Here is an 18,223-nt window from a genome sequence, read left to right on the forward strand (position 1 = left end):
GCTTTGTTTTTATAGTTGTCTATTTTAATTCTTTAAGGATTCGGAAAGTTTGGCAAAAAAGAAAATGTGGAGTAAAATATGGAAATCTAACAATATCCCACAGTACGGTAAGTGAGGAAGATAATACCACTGAGGTAATGTTAATGAGAGCATGCAGTGAGACTTAAATTGTATGTACTGATGGTGTATGCAATACAGTATTTCAGTGAAGGGTTAAAAATCCTCTGCTATTTGGCAAAGAACAGTGGTTTAAATCCTGCATATCACTGTTTTAACTGCATTAATAGGATGCAAACAGTTTTGGCACAGATGGTGATCCAGTTTAACATTAATCCCTTCCTTACCCCAATTGCTGTAATAGTAGGAGTCTGCCATTATTTGCATGCTATTAAAATATCAGGGAACATTAGCTCCCGGCAAGGTTCTTTCCACAGATGCCATTGTTATATGCAGGCGAGCAGAGACAAGTCACATGTAAACTTGAAAGCATCTCTGCAATCTATAACCCTAATACCACCACAAATAAAGTTACATTTTTTTCTGGCATCATTGCTGTTGTTTTCTCTGTAATAATCTGCATGAATCTACTTTTTACCTCAAAGACCTTATAGAAAGCAATGAATACTTAGGGACAGATTTACCAAAAATGTGAGTTTAGTTTAATGCACTCACCCACATTATATTCATTCCTACGGGATTTTTAGAAGCATATTTATCAATGGGTAAAAATTATGATTCACCACTTGATAAATACACTTCTAAAAATCCCATAGGATTGCTATAATAGCTGTAATCTCAGCATAGCTGTAATCTCACATTATGTCATTAGAAAGCTCCCATATCATGGATACTAGGTCATAGGCGAGAGTTAAGGTGGCCATACACGGGCCGACTATAGCTACCGATATCGGTCCCTTGGACCGATTCGGCAGCTAATCGGCCCGTGTATGGGGAGAGCAGAGCGGCCTGGCCGACCGATATCTGGCTTGAAATTGGCCAGATCTCGATCGGCCAGGTTAGAAAATCTGGTCGGATCGGGGACCGCATCGGCTCGTTGATGCGGTCCCCGATCCGACTGCCCCATTGCCGCCCACATAATCCGATCGTCTGGCCCCAGGGCCAAACGATCGGATTATTATTTTTTTTACCTAAATGGTCCCCGATATCGCCCACCCGTAGCGAGCGGATCTGCTCGTGTATGGCCACCTTTAGGAATGATAATGGCTCCAAAAATGCACTAATTAAACCACAATTTACTGCTTACATCTTATCTGTTTGTGTTATGTTGTCTGTTGCATTTACATTGGTCCTTAGGTCAAAGGGTCCATGTCATACTCAAGCTTATTGCTAAATGCATGTCAATCAATAAATAATATAGGTCCAAAAGATTATATATTGTAGGAGGAAGGACATCCCCATGTTCCATAATCCTAATTGATGAATAGTTGGGCAAAGGAAGAGCTAATCAAGTAATTGTAGTACACTTAGGGGGCCATTTACTAACGGTTGGATTTTTTTTCCCTGTTTCGGATTTTTTAGCCGTAAAAGTCGACCATTTGCGATAAAACTGCTAAAAATATGAACCTGACAATTCGCCAGCTAAAAATTGTAGAGATCATGTAGAAGTCAAGGGCAGATGCCTTCCTTTCCCTGGAAGATCTTTCTTTGCTTCGAGGTTTTCAAATTTTAACTTTTTAGTAAATGTTAGACATTTGTGGAAATGAGTTTATTGGATTTTTTAAAAAGAAAAAAATGAGAAAAGTTAGAGTTAGTTTTAGTAAATATGCCTCATAGGGATTGTGGGTATTTTGTCATCCGGGTGAATAAAAGATTTTCTTGGCTTTTATCAGTTAGTTTGATGTCTTAAAGACAGCTGTTTATTGCATGTGTAAATATCACTATCCGCATTGTACATTGCATCTACAAACCAAACCATGATTAGAATTACTAGAGTAACTTGATATGTTGTAATATCTTTCAGATCAATCGCCCTCCTGCTAAGATTAAATTGCTGACTTGCCATGTGCGTCCTAATGTTGAAGACAAACGGAACTTTGACCTAATAACACGTAAGTTTGCAGCAGCATGTGAATATGGCATCCAGTCATGCCTTACTAAATATAAGGAGCTTTAGGAATTGTAATGGCAAACAATTTAGGTCTGCTTACTGAATTTTAGAGTGTCCTTAGATTATTAGTTGGTCTGGTAATTTCTCCCTAGATTGTTTCCTGAATTGATAATCCTAGTTTCATGTAATGCAATCATAATCCAAATTCTGTATAGGTAGTCTTTGGAAGCTTTTTGAATTTTGTAATTATTAGGTTTATATAGTCGCTCTTTCACTTACTTAGTACATATTGGTATGTAATACACAAGAGCCATAAATATCCTGTCACCTCAAAGTTCCATGCACTGCAAAAAAGCACTCTGCCTTCAAAAACCAGGAATATCCTGGATATATATATACTTACAAATGGTGGTTAGTGATCCATTATAGTCTGTGTGTGCACATGAATCATTGTAACTTATGTATTATAATAAATAGTGTACCCCCGTTGTAAAATATGGGGATATTAATAGTCACCTCGGAGCACGATGTCCTGTATAAAAGCAATCGCCCTTTGGCCTTATCCCTTTATATGGTCATAGAACTTCTCTACGAATTATAATATAGTAAATAAAGTACACCCTAATGTAAAATATTGGGATATTAAAAGTCATCGAGGAGTTCCATGACCATATAAACGCACAACAAAAAACATGTAACATAGCACAACACATAAAAGCTCAAGGCCGAAGGCTATGCAACTCCAAGGTGAATTTTAATATCCTCATATTTTAAAACAGGGGTACATTATTTATTATAATATACAAGTTTCAGTGAGTCATGTAACTGATAACATCACTAGGCACCGTTTGTAAGGATAATTTACAGGATATTCATGGCTCTTGTGTATTATATCCTTATATTTTATTTATGTTATATTTTATTCCCTATATGTAAATGTACATACCATTGTTATTATTTATACAACGTCATTGCCTCCCACTGCTCTAGTTGCTGCATTTAACTGTGCAGAGATGTACAGAACACAGTTGTCACAGTTGTCACGTACAATCACAGTCGTCCAGGGGCAGCAGATCCTGCCCAGAAATTACAAAACATGGGACACAGGTAGCAGTTATTGCTGTATCTGCTTGCTATGTAAATATACAGTGTTAATTGCATTATTTTTATCTACTCTTTCAGATAATAGAACCTATCACTTTCAGGCCGAGGATGAAAATGAGGCTCTGGTGTAAGTGTTGGCAGTTGGCACCAATTTAAAATCAGAATAAAACAAACTGATGCAGAATATCCATTTTTCCTATTTTTTTAATATCTGTTTTACATCTTACAATTTCCTAAAATCATTGCCCAGTGCTATCTATCGTGTTCAGTCTCTCTCTCTCTCTTTTTCTTTTCCATATTCCCTCACAGCTGGATCTCTGTGCTACAGAACAGTAAGGATGAATCCATGAATGCAGCATTTGGTGGAGATGGAGGATTCATAGACAGCCCCCACCAAATAAACAAGCAGATTATTAATGAGATTAGGTCCTTACCTGGGAACCAAGTGTGCTGTGACTGTGGAGCACCAGGTTAGTTATTATCCTTATATATAGAATCTGCTCTCAGTTTTTCCATTTACATTCTTCACAGAATTTAAATTACATAGTTTTGTTGCTTTTCAAGTATGCTTTTTTGCAGTGTTCTTATTGTAATTCTTTTCTTCTTCATGCTGATTGGCATACATATTGCTTTCTCTAACCTGTGCAGAATTGAGCACAAGTGGACAAAAATAAGATCAGAAAACGTGGCCATCAAACATTTCCAAAATCTACATTAGATTGAAAGTTTATACAATACACTGTATTTCTAAACAAGTATGATGCAAAATTTAGTGCACCCTCCACTGTGTACATACATTTAAGTACACAACATAAATATTTGCTTCCAGAACCTTCGCAAAATTAGAGCGGTTATTGCTCAATTTCCACTATTTTTTTGCTTGTCAATGTGCTTCCTCTGCAACCTCAGCCACATTGAATCACTAAATGTTTCATTTTGCCCCAGAACCATCCTGGGTCTCAACTAACTTGGGAATTCTAATCTGTATTGAGTGCTCTGGAATCCACAGAGATCTGGGTGTGCGCTACTCCCGGGTCCAGTCTTTAACCCTTGACCTGCTTAGCACCTCTGAGCTACTGGTAGGTGCTTTCCATTTTCCAAACCCTATTATAGCTACACCCTCATATTATCTTTTAGTTTGGCACTCTATGTACTACCCTTTTCTCTTTTGTAGCTTGCCGTTTCTGTTGGGAATACTAAACTCAATGAAGTACTGGAGGCAACACTTCCAGCATTTAACACCAAACCTAACCCTACTAGTGATATGTAAGTTCTTTTTTTCTTGTTCATTCACTTGTCAGGGTAATTTAATTGTATATATTTAAAAGTATATATTACCTTATTACTATCAGAAAGAATGTCCCCTTGTGAAACAAAATGGTCACCGTGCAGGTTATCGCAATTTATTGCAGGCGTTTTCATGGAAGAAGTTAAATCACTAATTTTTAGGCATGCACCAAATCCATCATTTGGATTTGGCTGAATAGTGAATACACAGTAAATATGGTGAATGCCAAAATTAATTTAAATTTTAATTAAATTTAATTAAAATTAATAAAAAAAAATATTTTTATATTGACTAAAGGAGCTAAAAAAAACCTTGCAAAACGTACTGGGATTTGGAAAACAAATCTTGGATTTGCTGCAATCCCTTTTAATCACTATTGAACAATTTAAAACAGGATCACTAGGAAGGATTATATCTCTGCCAAATATGTGGAACACAGCTTTGTGAGCAAAGATCGGACCGATTCCTTTCACAGAGTCCGTGCTGCTATTCAGAGCTGCGACTTGACTGCTCTGCTTCAGTGCATGGCAAGTGGTGCCGACCTGAGCAAACCAATACCCAGTATGGACAGCCAGGTACTTCTCTCATTAATGTTATGCTAAACTTCCTGCCTTACTGCCTGAAAACTGACGTGACCTTATCACTTTATTCCTTTGTTAGGACTTAAGTGAGTCCCCTTTGCACTTTGCTATTCGTATGTCTGACAGGAGCTCCCTCCCAGTAGTGGATTTCATTATCCAGAATGGGTATGTATTTTGTGTTCTTGGAACAGAATTGTCAAGTGCAATGTGTCTTTAATACTTTTTCTTACTGATCTGTTTCTCAGAGGAGCTTTGGACAAAGTGACTACAGATGGACATACTGCACTTCATTATGGAGTAAAATATAACAAACTGGACTGTATTCGACTTCTCTTGAGAGCCAAAGCATCTCTAACTGCAGGTATTTGCCACATAGTTATCTGTTTCTCTGTACAGAGAAAGAGTTGTGGACCTTTGCATGGGGACTAAGGGTGGCCATACACCAGCAGATTGAAGCTGCCAATTCGAGTCCTTTGGACTGATTCGACAGCTTATCTGCCAGTGTATGGGGATTCCTGAGAGGCCTAACCCACCGAAATCTGGCCAAAAATTGGATACGTTTGATTTTCTTGTCCGATTGAGGACCACGTTGGCCCATTAAAGCAGTCCTCGTTCCGACAGCTCCTATACCCATTGTTGTAATTTGAACATTTGAGCCTAGGGCCAATCAATCAAATTAGCACAATATCTCCCCCCTTAGGTGGACATATTAGTGGAAATTTCTGCTCGTTTGGCAGTCTCGCCATGTGCCACCTCGATTAGATTCATTTTATGTCTAAATTGTCAACAGTAATACATTACATTTCAATTATTCCTAGTAATCAAATAGCCTTTTCACCTTATGTACAGGGAATAATGATGGATTAACCCCTTTGATGCTGGCTCAAAGTATGAAGCATACAGACTGTGAAGAGCTGGTAAGATGTTACATTGTTAAAGGGAATTTTCACCCAAAACTGTTCTTTTGCACAATGCAAAAAAGGTCATTCTAAGCAACTTTTCAATATACATTGATAAAAACTTTTTAATGGTTCTACAGATATATTTTAAAAATGTTTGCATTTGCATTGTTCTGACTCCTGAAACAGTGTAGCAGAAATAATCTCTCTGCTAACCAGCAGGCTCCTGTTACTTTGTGAATAATCTCTCTGTAAATCTGCTAACCAGCAGGCTCCTGCTACTTTGTTTCAGGAATCAGCTTCAGAAGTGTAGGGAATAAAACAAATACAATTTCAGCTGCAGTTGCATTACAAATAACATTTAAAAAATCTGACATTTTTTAAAATTAACGTATATTGTAAAGTTGTATAGAATTACATTTTGTTTCATTATGCAAAAAAAGAATGAAAACGAGGTGGGGATTCATTTTAAGCTCCTTCCAAGATTTATTAAACAGTGGAAAGATTCTCAAATTAGAAATGCTGCACAGTCAATATGTTATTCACTTTATCATGTGCAGACAGAGTTACGAGTTGTTTTGAAAGTAAGCTTTACTCAACACACAGGATGCTTTGTTCTTACTGGAGAGTTTCCTTGGTGCTTGATAAATTTAGGCCTTTCCCCACTGTCTAGTATGAAATCTAACAAACCATTATTTCTTATTGGCTGCAGCTTGAAAAAGCAGCAACAGGATGTTTTGTATGTGATGTGGATTTTGATTGGTTCCATCAAGATGAGGAAGAAAGCAATAGTGAAGACGATGAAGGAGAAAAGGTATATGAGAGCTGCAACAAATGCATGTAAAGTCAGGAAGCTTTTATGTGTGCACATTATTAATACTGTAAGGCTGGCACCATGACCCTGGAAATTAAGTGAATGCTGGAACAGTCTCTGTGAATTTACAGTGTTGATTGGGTGTTTGGGATGATACAAATACTGGGACTGCCACCTCAGGTAAATATTTAACAGCAGTAAAATTCCTGTGTTTGTACAAGTAGAAATGTAAGTGCCGTCATGTGATCCTGTGCTCATGTCAGCCAAAGTGCATTCTTTTGATGTTGCATTCAGTAAAGGCCATAAAGCATTACACTGTTGTAATGGGATAGCCTTCTCATTGGCTGCAGTAGAGGTTTAACATCATTATAGGCTTCATTGTTGTTCATTGTGAACTGTAATCACATTTAAGGGGCAGGTTAAATGCATTCTGGGCATTGTTTCTGTCTGTGAAATGCAAATTTTCTGTCTGTGTCCATTTTGAGAATGTCCATGTCAAAATGAATAAGGCTTTTCATGAATGTAACATTTTTCATGAATATTAAATCTGCCCATCTGCACGTATGATGCTGTCTACAAAATTGTTAATGAAAGGTGCTGATTTTATGATGACTGAGTCATACTGCCTCATATTCTTTCACAAAACTAATTTTATTCATTCTTTTTGCCTCACTCTTCTCTATAGCTGCCCCTCCTTCCTCATATTTTGACTTCTCCCTCTAACAATCCATTCTTATATCTCCATTCCACCTATTCCTCTCATATGTGCTCTACAGCATTTCTGCTGTCCACATACCCACATATATGCTGTCTTCTTTCCTCATATCTTCTCTCCTATCAAACCTCAGTTTTCTCATCTGTTCATCACATCCCATCCTCATATCTTCACTCAAGTTACACCCACACTCATATCTCCTCTGTAGCCCACACCTCATCACATCTTCTTTCTTGCACTATATCCCTTTTCTCCTCTCTAACCTGCATTCCATTAATATATAACTTTTCTTCCCTGCACTCCATCCTTATATATTGTCTTCATTTACACATACACAGCCCATCCATCCCATATCTCATATCCATTTGCAACTATCTATCATACCTTGTCTTTTGCCAGACACTTTCATAGTTCCTCTCCAGCCTAGGCCATGCAATATTCTTGTATAATTCTCTCTAAACCACCTTCTCTGCCATTATATTTCTAAACAACCAAACAATCCACTTTCTAAACAACCCAAGTCTTCTGTCCGGCCTGCTGTTGTCATTTTTGTCCCAGCCTGCCAGCATCAGGATATCCCCTCTCCGGCTCACTGTTTCCATATCTCTTCTTTAGTCTGTCACTTTCATATCTACACTTCAGTCCAAATTCCTTCCTCACTATTTTTACAACACTCTCCAGCTCACTTGCTATCCTTGTATATCCACTGTATATATATATATATAGTCAGTATATATCACCTTATCTCCTCCATTTCACTTATAGTCATATAGGTTAAACACTTGTATTTTTTAAAACAACACAATAAACAGATGCAACATGCTTTATTTTTGCTTTTGCCATAGGAACTGCTACCTTGCAGAGACTTTTCTGTTCTTATGTTTTCTGCATTTTCACCACAAAAAACACACCACACACCACAAAACATTCCTGTGTGTCCATAACTTAAATGTATAGAGCAGTACAAAATATACAGGTATATGTTGTCCAGATAGGAAAAAAATGTGTGTGTGTATACGAATAGGCACATGTAGTTATTAGTTCCTAAGAGAAAATACTAGCATTGTTCCCGCTTGTTTGTAATACAATATGTTTGCATGCTGCTTTTGTGGTGTGTTGCCTCATACGTCTCCAGCACAGTCCCCCAAGAGCCACACCTTAATTCATGGTAAGATGTGAAGTAAAAGTTCTAATCCACTTGGATACTGCTGGAATACAATAATGCTGCCTGACTGAAAACTAGTCATCTTTCTTTCTGTCCCAGACCATCTCTTTGTCAACGCCAATCAAGCTCCCTCCCCGGCACAGCTCCATGGGTTTGGACATCAGCAACAAGACATATGAAACTATAAATATTCCTCAGAGAGGACCACCTCCCCACAGATCCAGGAGTCTGGAGACCCCACCACCCCTTCCTGCAAAAACTCATCCTCGTAGTGAGTGTGGCCACCAAATGTGTTGCATTATCAATATATAACATTTTTACTTCTATCTTATTATACTAAACTGCTCAATTATTTTGTATTAAATGAATAATATACACTTTCTGTGTCTCTGATGATCAAAAAGCTATTGCTTCTCTGTTGAAGCATCTAAACATTACTGGGCTTAATATCAAAAGTGAGCAATAGTCAGTCAAGAAACCCACCTCTTCCCCTATTGCCTCAAATGTTACACCCCTATGTTTTCATATTCAAGAGCCAAGGCATTCTCCTAAGAAAGCATATAAACACAACAATGTTTTCAGTCTCCTTTCAAGGAAACTTGATATCTTTGTTTTATAAACACTAGATAGTGATTTATTGAAAACAATAATAAGGCTTGCAATAATGTTGATCATCATTTATTTACCTAGCGCAAGCAACTTACATATCCATTTACATTAATTTATAGGAAACAGGGCAATAATTTAACAAACAAGAGTTACATAATAAAAATATGATCAGAGAGTTCTTCTCACAAGAGCTTACAATCTACTGCACACTAATGGTATATTTAGACTTAATTATCATGTGGCGCATTTGAAGGACAGCCGGAACACCTAAAAGTAAAAATACTAATTATGAAAATAAATGAAAAAAGTGGGAAAAAAAGCTTTTTGCTCTTCAACATACACCCACAATTCCAGCATTAAAGTCCGTTTCCAGGAGATTTTAGAGAACATTTATTTGATGTCCTAAATAATGGCTGAAATATTGATACAGTAGTGTTTGCATGTCTATAATCACGTTATCAGGGGGTCCCTGACTTTTACTGTATAAATAAAGCAAAAGTGAGTCTTATAATGTAATGTCTGTCTGTTTAAGTTTTAGAACTGGAGAGATTATGCGCTGATAAAGGCTGGACTGGATGGTTCTTGACATCCTATCATCGTATCTATCGTAACTATTTAATGCAGCTTTCATTCTTATCTCTTCATTTATTCTCATCTTATTTAGAGTGCTCAGAATTTTCACTCCAGTCCTCTTTTACCTCAAATCGTCCTCTCAGCACTATCAGCCAGCCATCTACAAGTGAGGAATGGGAGGGTTTACAAGAAGCTGGGTTGCAACGGCGGTCATCTGAACCTCCACGATGCTCCATGGACCATTCTTCCTTCCCTCTGAAATCCAAGTATGGTGTCTATCTTTAAAATGCATTTTCAGAATAAAGATGCTTTGTGTAATTGTACATTTTTAACTTGTTCCTACAGCACAGATGGAGTGAAGTCATACAGGAGAGTTAAAGGGACCTGTACTGCCCTACCACACTCAGATTTTCCACCACATGGCAGAGCTTCTCTCCTTGGCTCTTCCCCATTCTGTCATCCTGACTCTGAGAATCTCACAGGTATGATACAAAGAGAGAGATGTGCAAGACAAGGCTTAAAGTAGATGGAAAAGTATGAGGTGGAAAGATTAGAATGTTAGAAGTGATAATAAGTATAATGAAATAGAAGTGATTACCATAGCAGATGATAGATAAACCTTTGAAAGAGTAAGAAAACAATATTATTAAAGCTGGTATGACAATTTTCAACTGAAATGGGAAAAGGGTGGAAAATTGGCCTCTGTAATTGGCCACTGTATTTATGTAATTTTACATCTTTATAAATAAACCACATGTCGGTGTTAACTATTACAGGTGGCATAAATAGGAAAAGATGCTCCCAAGATGAAAATCTGCAACAATCACCAAAGTGATAACTGTTCCCCCAAAGGAATGCCATGTGACCAGAAAAAGGGGACTCAGTGTCTGTTCATTCTTCTGTATATTTTGAGTGTCTTCAGTGGACCGTCAAGGGACTTAAAAACATTTCAAGGACTGTTGGCTGCTAATGCGAAAAAAGTCAAAGTAGTCCTGGATTAGTATGTAAATATATACTGTATATATATATTCTCTTCATCTTATCATACTCGTGTGTATGTTTATGTACATATAATGTTGCATTATTGCAGGACATTCGCGGGCGAGTGCCTTGCCATTTATCTTTTTTAATCATTTGACTATAAGAATTCAAAAGATTTCAGTAATAGTACCCCAATGCTGATGCACACCAGAAAAATTTAATCAAAAAAAGATAAATAAATTAAAACAGGTTTAAAAAGATGTTGGCAATGTGCAATGCATAAGTGCCAGTGGACAGAAGTCACAAGGGATCACTGCATTTAGTACAGGAATCGTATGCATCTTGCAGTGCAGTAGGACTAACTGAGCAGTTCCAAGTGTAGAGGCATTCACCACTGTGAGTTCCACAACCACAAACTTGCTGCAAATATATTAACAATGTATTGTGGTGTTGGTGGCCTTGAAGAAATTTTCATGGTTATTTATGTAATGTTCATGCAACCTACATGTCCAGTATGAAATTGGGGATCTGGGTCCCTTAGCATAAGTGTATATCTTAGGGGCACATTTACAAAGGCACGAATGCTCGAGCGTTCATGCGAACGCTCTGAGCGTATTTTCGTCGATTTTTTTCGGGCGTCCGGATGACTTTTTCGTACGCCGCATGACTTTTTCAGACGTTTGCACAAAAAAATCGGAAAGGTTTTACCACTGTTTACAATTGTTCAGTACGAAAATTTAGTGACTTTCGGATCGCCAATACGATATTTTCGTGACGAATACGATTTTTTCGCAAGCATTTTCGTGATATTTGCGATCTTCAGAAATTTTCGTTTCCAATCCGATTTTTTCCCATTCGTGATTCGGATTCGTGGATTAGTAAATGTGCCCCTTATAGTTGCTTAATAGAAAGGCAGGGCCATGAAATTAAGGTGAGCTGAATACATCCAATACAATGAGTCCATTAAAAATATACAATTCTTTGTACTATGAATTGGTTATATAAACTATAATATCAGAATCTTTCTAGTTATGAGTTTGGATTAGGCTGAGCTTTGTTATTTACAAAAACAAAACTAGGCAGCAATGATTCCTCTAGCTTTAGTTATTTTATTGTATGTGTCACTGTGACCTAATCTGTAATGGGTGATAGAAATATATATATTATCTTTTTTTGTTAGTGATCAGAGGTAACCCTCTAATCCCTGCAACGAGACACAGCGGGAAGTACCAAATCATACATGTCAATTCAAAAATGATAATTGACTTGATAGAATAGTATGTTTTTTTTGTTATCTGTGTATTCTTCCCACCTCCTGGGTCAACTGTCTAGTATTTTTTAGTATTTCACAAAATAATCTGTACCACTATACTGTTAGTAGCATGCTAATTTTTTTTTACATTGAATAAATATATTGTTTGTACTTTTCATTGAATTATTCCTTTATTAAAAATTACAACTCAGGTCTAGGGTTCCCAGACTGAAGGGCTTGGCACTTTATAGTATCCCAGAAGTTCTGTACCCAGTTTTTTTTTATTATTATCGTTATTATAGTTATGTATATATCTTGTGTATTGAACCTTTTTGATCCAGGAGGACGATATTTCGTCCCACTGTATACTTGTAAGTATATTGTTGGGATGACAATAAAACTCTACTTACTTACTAAAAGCATTTACACAAAAGTTTATCACGTTTCAAGTTTATCTTTTATGTATGTTCCAGTTTTGCACTGATGATCTGTATCCACAGTTGTAGGTGACAATTTTAAACACAGAAAAAATAGATAGACATATTTTTTATGCTTATTGCTCTTACAGACAAGTGTTTTTACCTGCATTTCCCTCCGCTGCATCTTTCATGATGCAGCACAGGAAGAAATGCAGGCCAATATTTCCTATAAGGCTGTACTCACTTTGTGGCACAGGTAAGCAGCGAACACAGGTGGAACATATCAAGTTGCATTCCGCTTGCATTCGAAATTTGCCTTTGCCACAATGACTACAGTCATATTGGAAATGCAGGCCTGTGTTTCTTTCTGTGTTCCCCTGTGCTGAAACACATGAAAGATCCAGCACAGGAAAATGCATGTGAAAAATACTTGTCTGTATGAGTATGGTAAAAACTCCAAGAAAATAATTTTTTAAAGAAGAAAATTACCAAGAAAAAAACGATTATAATATGTGGCATATAGAGAACACCCCCTAGTGATCACTGAGGGACATAGCAGATTCAAAACAAAAATCTCAAAAGCCACTGAAAAAATTAACAATTTTATTTCAATCCCTACCACCATTAAAACAATCAAAAATACAAATTTTCACTTAACCCATTCCACAAAAATACATAGTTGGTTTTTAACAGCATGGAAAAGGGTCAGAAAATCATACAATACATGTTATGGGGTTACAGATTAAAAAGATTAAAAGACTTATAAAAATGGAAAGAGAACAATGTAGAAAACATGGCAAGAGAGGATAAGGGAGCATGTTAATCAGATTTCTAATACTAAATATTCTAAAATAACTAATGTCACAAGACATTTTGTGGTAATGTAAAATTTTTGTTAGTACAGGTAATAGAGCAGGTGAAAATAGGTAAGAGAGGAGGGGATATACTGAACACTTTACATAAACGAGAAGTTTTCTGGATCTTTTACCTACAGACACAAATACCTTTAGGCATGAATTATGCCTTTGATGTTACTTGCTACATTTAATTCATTAAGAGGCACTTGCCATGTTTTATACATTGTTTCCATTTGTCTTTAATTAATGGTGGGAGGGATTGACCTTTCCTTGTATATATATACCCTTGGGAGATGTTGTTGCTTTGGCCTATAATTAAATGCTGGGTAAGCATGAAACGCGTTAGGCCACATTTGTAGGGGTTATTAGTGTTTTTAATGGATTGAAATAAAATTGTTAATTTTTTTAGTGGCTTTTTGAGATTTTTGTATGAGTATGGTGTCATCGCATATAGATACTTAACATTTTTAGCCTCCCCAAACAAAAAAAAAAACCCCACCATTCGCCTATGAGGAGCTTGTATCCTACATAAAATCTGAACTGATAGGTCAGGCAGTGACTGGAGGAACGTGGTGACATTTGTGCAGATTCATCTTTGGATAGCTGCTTCAAGAAAATCTAGGCTGAGAAAAAAATACAGTTACATTTGATTTCTGAAGACCTGAATACAGTCTTTTAGATTACAAGAGACATTCTGAGAGTTGCTTTCCCATTTATTGTAATTTCTTTGCTACTCAGCAACTTTAAAGGAGGCCTCTTAGAGAGGAAAACCTCCAGATGGTCTGGGTGTATGCTGCAAACTGTACAAATGGACACAGTTCTCAAAAGACACTGATATTCATATACAATTTGCAATTGGTCTTTATGTTTTCATTTTTGTGTGTTTCTTCAGGTATTTAGCTTTTTGTTCAGCAGCTCTCCAGTTTGGTATTTTAGCCATTATCTAGTTGCTGGCAGTGGTTTGAATGAGAAACTGGAATATGAATATGAGAGGGAAATAGGAAGATAAGTTATAAAACAATATCAATAAAATTGTAGCCTCATAATAGTTTTTGGCGTGTGGGGTCAGTGACCCCCATTTCAAAGCTGAAATAAGGTAGGGGATGGCAAAAATAAAATCTATATAAAAATAATGTCCAATTACAAATTTGCTAAGAATATGACATTCTATAACATAACACTAAGTTTAACCGCCCGTTAATCGTGATTTGATTTCTGTGGATAATCTGGCTCCCATAGGTGACTAAACATCTAAAATACCTTTTAATTATGCCCTCCTACTGCAACAGACATACTCACTTATGCATTTTCTTTACTGGCTACATACTTCCTTATAACTTTGTAATAATTAGTCCTTCTGCCACTAGCACACCCTCAGCCAACCCCTGTTCCCTCTTCCAGCTCCCCCCCGATCTCAAAGATACCTAATAGTCCCCTCCCAGACTATATGTTTAATGACTTCAGACCTTAGTTTCACTGCCCTGCCTCTTTATATCATGGCCCCACCACCTCACAAATCCACTCTCACCCCATTCAGTATTATCTCTGCCAAAAGGTGGTAACCTTAATTACACAACAGAATAGTATTATAAAAAAGTGATTCAGATAAGGTACAATTCAAAAATACTTTCAGCTGTTTTGTACTGAGCATGGAGCCACAAAACACCCTGCTTGCAATTGCCCTTGAAAAGACAGGTATATTATTGATACTTCAATAGGTAAAACAGAAAACACAGTCTCGTTGTCGGTTAAGCATACCTCCCAACCGTTCCGCTTTTGACAGTCCCGATATTTATGGCACTGCCCGCTGTCCCGGATTCATTGTTAGATGTCCCACTTCTCAGCATTGTCATTTAATTGATTGCTGTGCCTGCTCTGCTCTGGAAAGAAAGCCCGCTCCCTTAACTCTTGAATCTCCCCTGCTACCTCAAGCTCACAGGTTTACCTTGATGTTTAATTGTCCTGGGAGGAGCAATTGTGACAGGCAAGGGTCAACTATTGGCATTGGCGCGCATTCCTCTCCTTGCTCCTGCTCACTGGGTCACAGGCTCAGTGGGGGCTCTGTCTTTTATCAAGCAGAAGAGGCTGCTGTTTTTATTTGTGTGCTGGACAGTTTCACCTTTCCACCCCTAACATATATCTCTCACTCCTGGGAATCTCTGGCCAGAGCACAGCATGCAGGAAAAGACAGAGGTATCGCTGATCCGTTCACAAAATATAGCAGTCATTTAAAAAGGGCCCTTATAAGTTTGGGAACCTTAGGCTGGCCTTGTTAATATGGCTAGAAATTCTAGTGGCACATTAATATTGTTTTGCTTTCAACTGATTAAGAATGGAAGGAAATAACATAGATTTATGTACCACTGGAATTGGCCCTGTTTATAACTTTGGCAAATGCACAGAACTGTTGGCATGTCTGAAACTGATATGCCCTTTATGAGTTTCATTTAGTAATTTTACTGTTAATATGCCCTTTATCAATTTAATGTAGTCATACTGGAACCTTTGAAGTTAATATGTCCTTTTTATTTAGTGATTATACTGGCACATCTGGGGCATGTAAAGTGGGTGTGGCATGTGGGGGCGTGGCCACAAAGCATGCGTGGCCAAAAAATTTCACTGCACTACCCTCTTTCGCTTAATGAAATGTTGGGAGGTATGGGTTAAGCATCATGGCTGTTAGGCTGTAAGGAAAAAGCATTTAGTTGAAAAGAAGGTAAATGAACAAATAAAGAAAAAAAATCCAGCCAAAAGCTTTAATTGGAGTTCCCTTTTGTGTAGTTTTTTTTGTTAATGTAGCAGATCTTCAGTGGGATGCCCAATTCACTTTTAATATCTTCTATCAAAGTCAACAGTAGTGGGTTGTTCAAAGAATGTGCAACCCTTTTTTAGTGCATTCCCATAGAACAGGATCATACTTCCTTTTCTTGGTGGTTACCTGTGTTTGGAATCCAGCAGCCCTGAACCTTTGCTATAAAAAATACTTGGAACTGGGAATTACAGCGCAGTGCCTCTGCCTAGTGGGCACTGAGGGAAATTCCTCTAGGAAAAATAAATCACACACAATTTACAAGATTGACTATATATACTTTATTACCTGGTAATTTAAGTATTTGTTTTTTTCAGAGCGCCCCCAATAGTTTTGAACAGTATATATTATAAAGAGAAATCTTGGCCTGAGGAACCTGTGTGGTCTATCAACCCCTGGATGGACAAAGCAGCTTAGTCCCTGGCAATATGTCCCTTCCCCAAGTGCTCTTTTAATACACCCCCGGTAGAGCTACCTGCCCCAAAGTATCTCTCCTGTTGGATAAGGCAGTTGCTCCCATGTAGCAGGCTCACAAGAAACACCTGTCCTCACACAGGGCAGAAACAAGGATGGCAGAAAATATCCACAGGAAGCTAAGCAGGACGCAAAACATGCTGTCTCTATGGCTGGAGCTCAAGGCTTCTCCCAAGCACCCTGCAGCCTTTTGTGTTGCCGGCAGCTCTTTTACATTCTCTGCTGCTCTTTCACTCTCTCTGCTGTTCTTTCTTTCTCCAGATCTGGCACTGGCTGGCTGTTACAGCAAGGGATTCTTTATAATCTCTTCTGGCCCACCCTTAGTATTTGGCTCCAAACCCTGTTAATCTCTGGGGGCCCTCCTCTTTTCCAAGATGTGCACTGGGGCTCCAGCCAATCAGATTTCTCTCCAGCCTGTAACCGGGCTGAATGATGTCACAGACTTAAAAATAGGGGAAATGGTTCTCTGATCCCCTACACAGGCTTAAAAAATTATACCATGTAATGAATCAAACTATACCATGTAGTGAATCAAATTATACCAGGTAGTGAATCAAAAAGTTACAATTGTTAGATATCTGATTCAAGATAGGATGTAAGTGGCCATGTGTTAAAAATCTCTCTGATCACATTTTTCCCTGTAGTTGCTGCCAAACAACCCATATGTTATAATACAAATTAGTTAGTTTCCTCTTGTTTATGGGTGGGGCAAAGCAGATCCCATTCCTGTAGTATGGCTTTTTTAAGTGGCAGCTGCCAGTCTCTCTGCCAACACTCTATTTGCTTTTGTTACACTGTGATGCCTCTGTAGCTTTATAAAAAAGGGGCCATCCTATCTTTAGGTGTTTCCACTTTTCTTGCTATTGTGTGAAAATTGAGGTCGAGAAGGCAAGTCCTTATTTCCTGTCCAATAAGGACATTTTCCCAACATCTATTTGTGTAAGCAAACCCCATGCATTATATGTATGAATGACAAGGTAAATGAAGCAAATATCCTAGATTAATGATACCTGCTAGATAGTGATCTAGATCCTTTGAGGTATGTGTATGTAGGCACCAGGAAACCTCAAAAGACTTGCCTCATTAATTGTTCATATTTTCTAACCATAATCCATTGCATTTTGTGAGCATTTCAAGGGATTTGTGCGTGCAGCAAAATGTGGCACCTGTTGCTACATGTGAGGGATGTAACAATACTTGTTTAAAATTTGATTTGCACCCTGCTATTAATAATGCACAAAGTGTGCTCTTAAGGTGGTTGTTCACCTTAAAATTAACTTTTTGTATAACATTGAGATTAATATTCTGAGACAATTCATAACTGGTCTTCACTTTATATTTCTGTGGCTTTTGAATTATTTAGGTTTTTGTTCAAAAGCTCCCCAGATTGGAATTTCACCAACTATCTTGTTGCTAGGGTTTCCCCTTGCCCTTATGCAGGCATGCAGGTGACATTAATGGACTTACTAGGTGTAAGATTAAAGGTAAAGTGTCCCAAATGAGCACTTCATTCATCATAGTTGCTACTATGGCTTTTTCAAACAAGCTTTATTCCATCCATAACAACATTAGGGCTTTCATTACCAATTTTCAGGCCTTTCATTGCCAAAATTAC

General features: G+C 37.6%; 1 protein-coding gene across 2 annotated transcripts in view; it reads left to right on the forward strand.

The window, feature by feature from the left end:
* Nucleotides 1–12,468, forward strand: part of asap3 (ArfGAP with SH3 domain, ankyrin repeat and PH domain 3) — a 33,334-nt gene extending 20,866 nt beyond the window's left edge. Inside the window, exons 11-26 of one of the 2 annotated variants that reach the window (XM_031896890.1) lie at nt 38–107; nt 1,982–2,069; nt 3,059–3,175; nt 3,251–3,299; nt 3,482–3,642; nt 4,118–4,251; nt 4,347–4,438; nt 4,855–5,035; nt 5,121–5,206; nt 5,287–5,402; nt 5,891–5,958; nt 6,653–6,754; nt 8,734–8,905; nt 9,908–10,082; nt 10,162–10,298; nt 10,593–12,468. In XM_031896890.1, coding sequence (XP_031752750.1) covers nt 38–107; nt 1,982–2,069; nt 3,059–3,175; nt 3,251–3,299; nt 3,482–3,642; nt 4,118–4,251; nt 4,347–4,438; nt 4,855–5,035; nt 5,121–5,206; nt 5,287–5,402; nt 5,891–5,958; nt 6,653–6,754; nt 8,734–8,905; nt 9,908–10,082; nt 10,162–10,298; nt 10,593–10,651 — 1,807 coding nt within the window. In that variant the 3' untranslated portion in view covers nt 10,652–12,468. The remainder of the gene's footprint in view (nt 1–37; nt 108–1,981; nt 2,070–3,058; nt 3,176–3,250; nt 3,300–3,481; nt 3,643–4,117; nt 4,252–4,346; nt 4,439–4,854; nt 5,036–5,120; nt 5,207–5,286; nt 5,403–5,890; nt 5,959–6,652; nt 6,755–8,733; nt 8,906–9,907; nt 10,083–10,161; nt 10,299–10,592) is intronic. The other variant, XM_002939360.4, reaches the window with a different exon arrangement.
* Nucleotides 12,469–18,223: the final 5,755 nt, after the last annotated feature.

This window comes from Xenopus tropicalis, chromosome 2, assembly GCF_000004195.4.
Source record: "Xenopus tropicalis strain Nigerian chromosome 2, UCB_Xtro_10.0, whole genome shotgun sequence".
Taxonomy (NCBI): Eukaryota; Metazoa; Chordata; class Amphibia; order Anura; family Pipidae; genus Xenopus; species Xenopus tropicalis.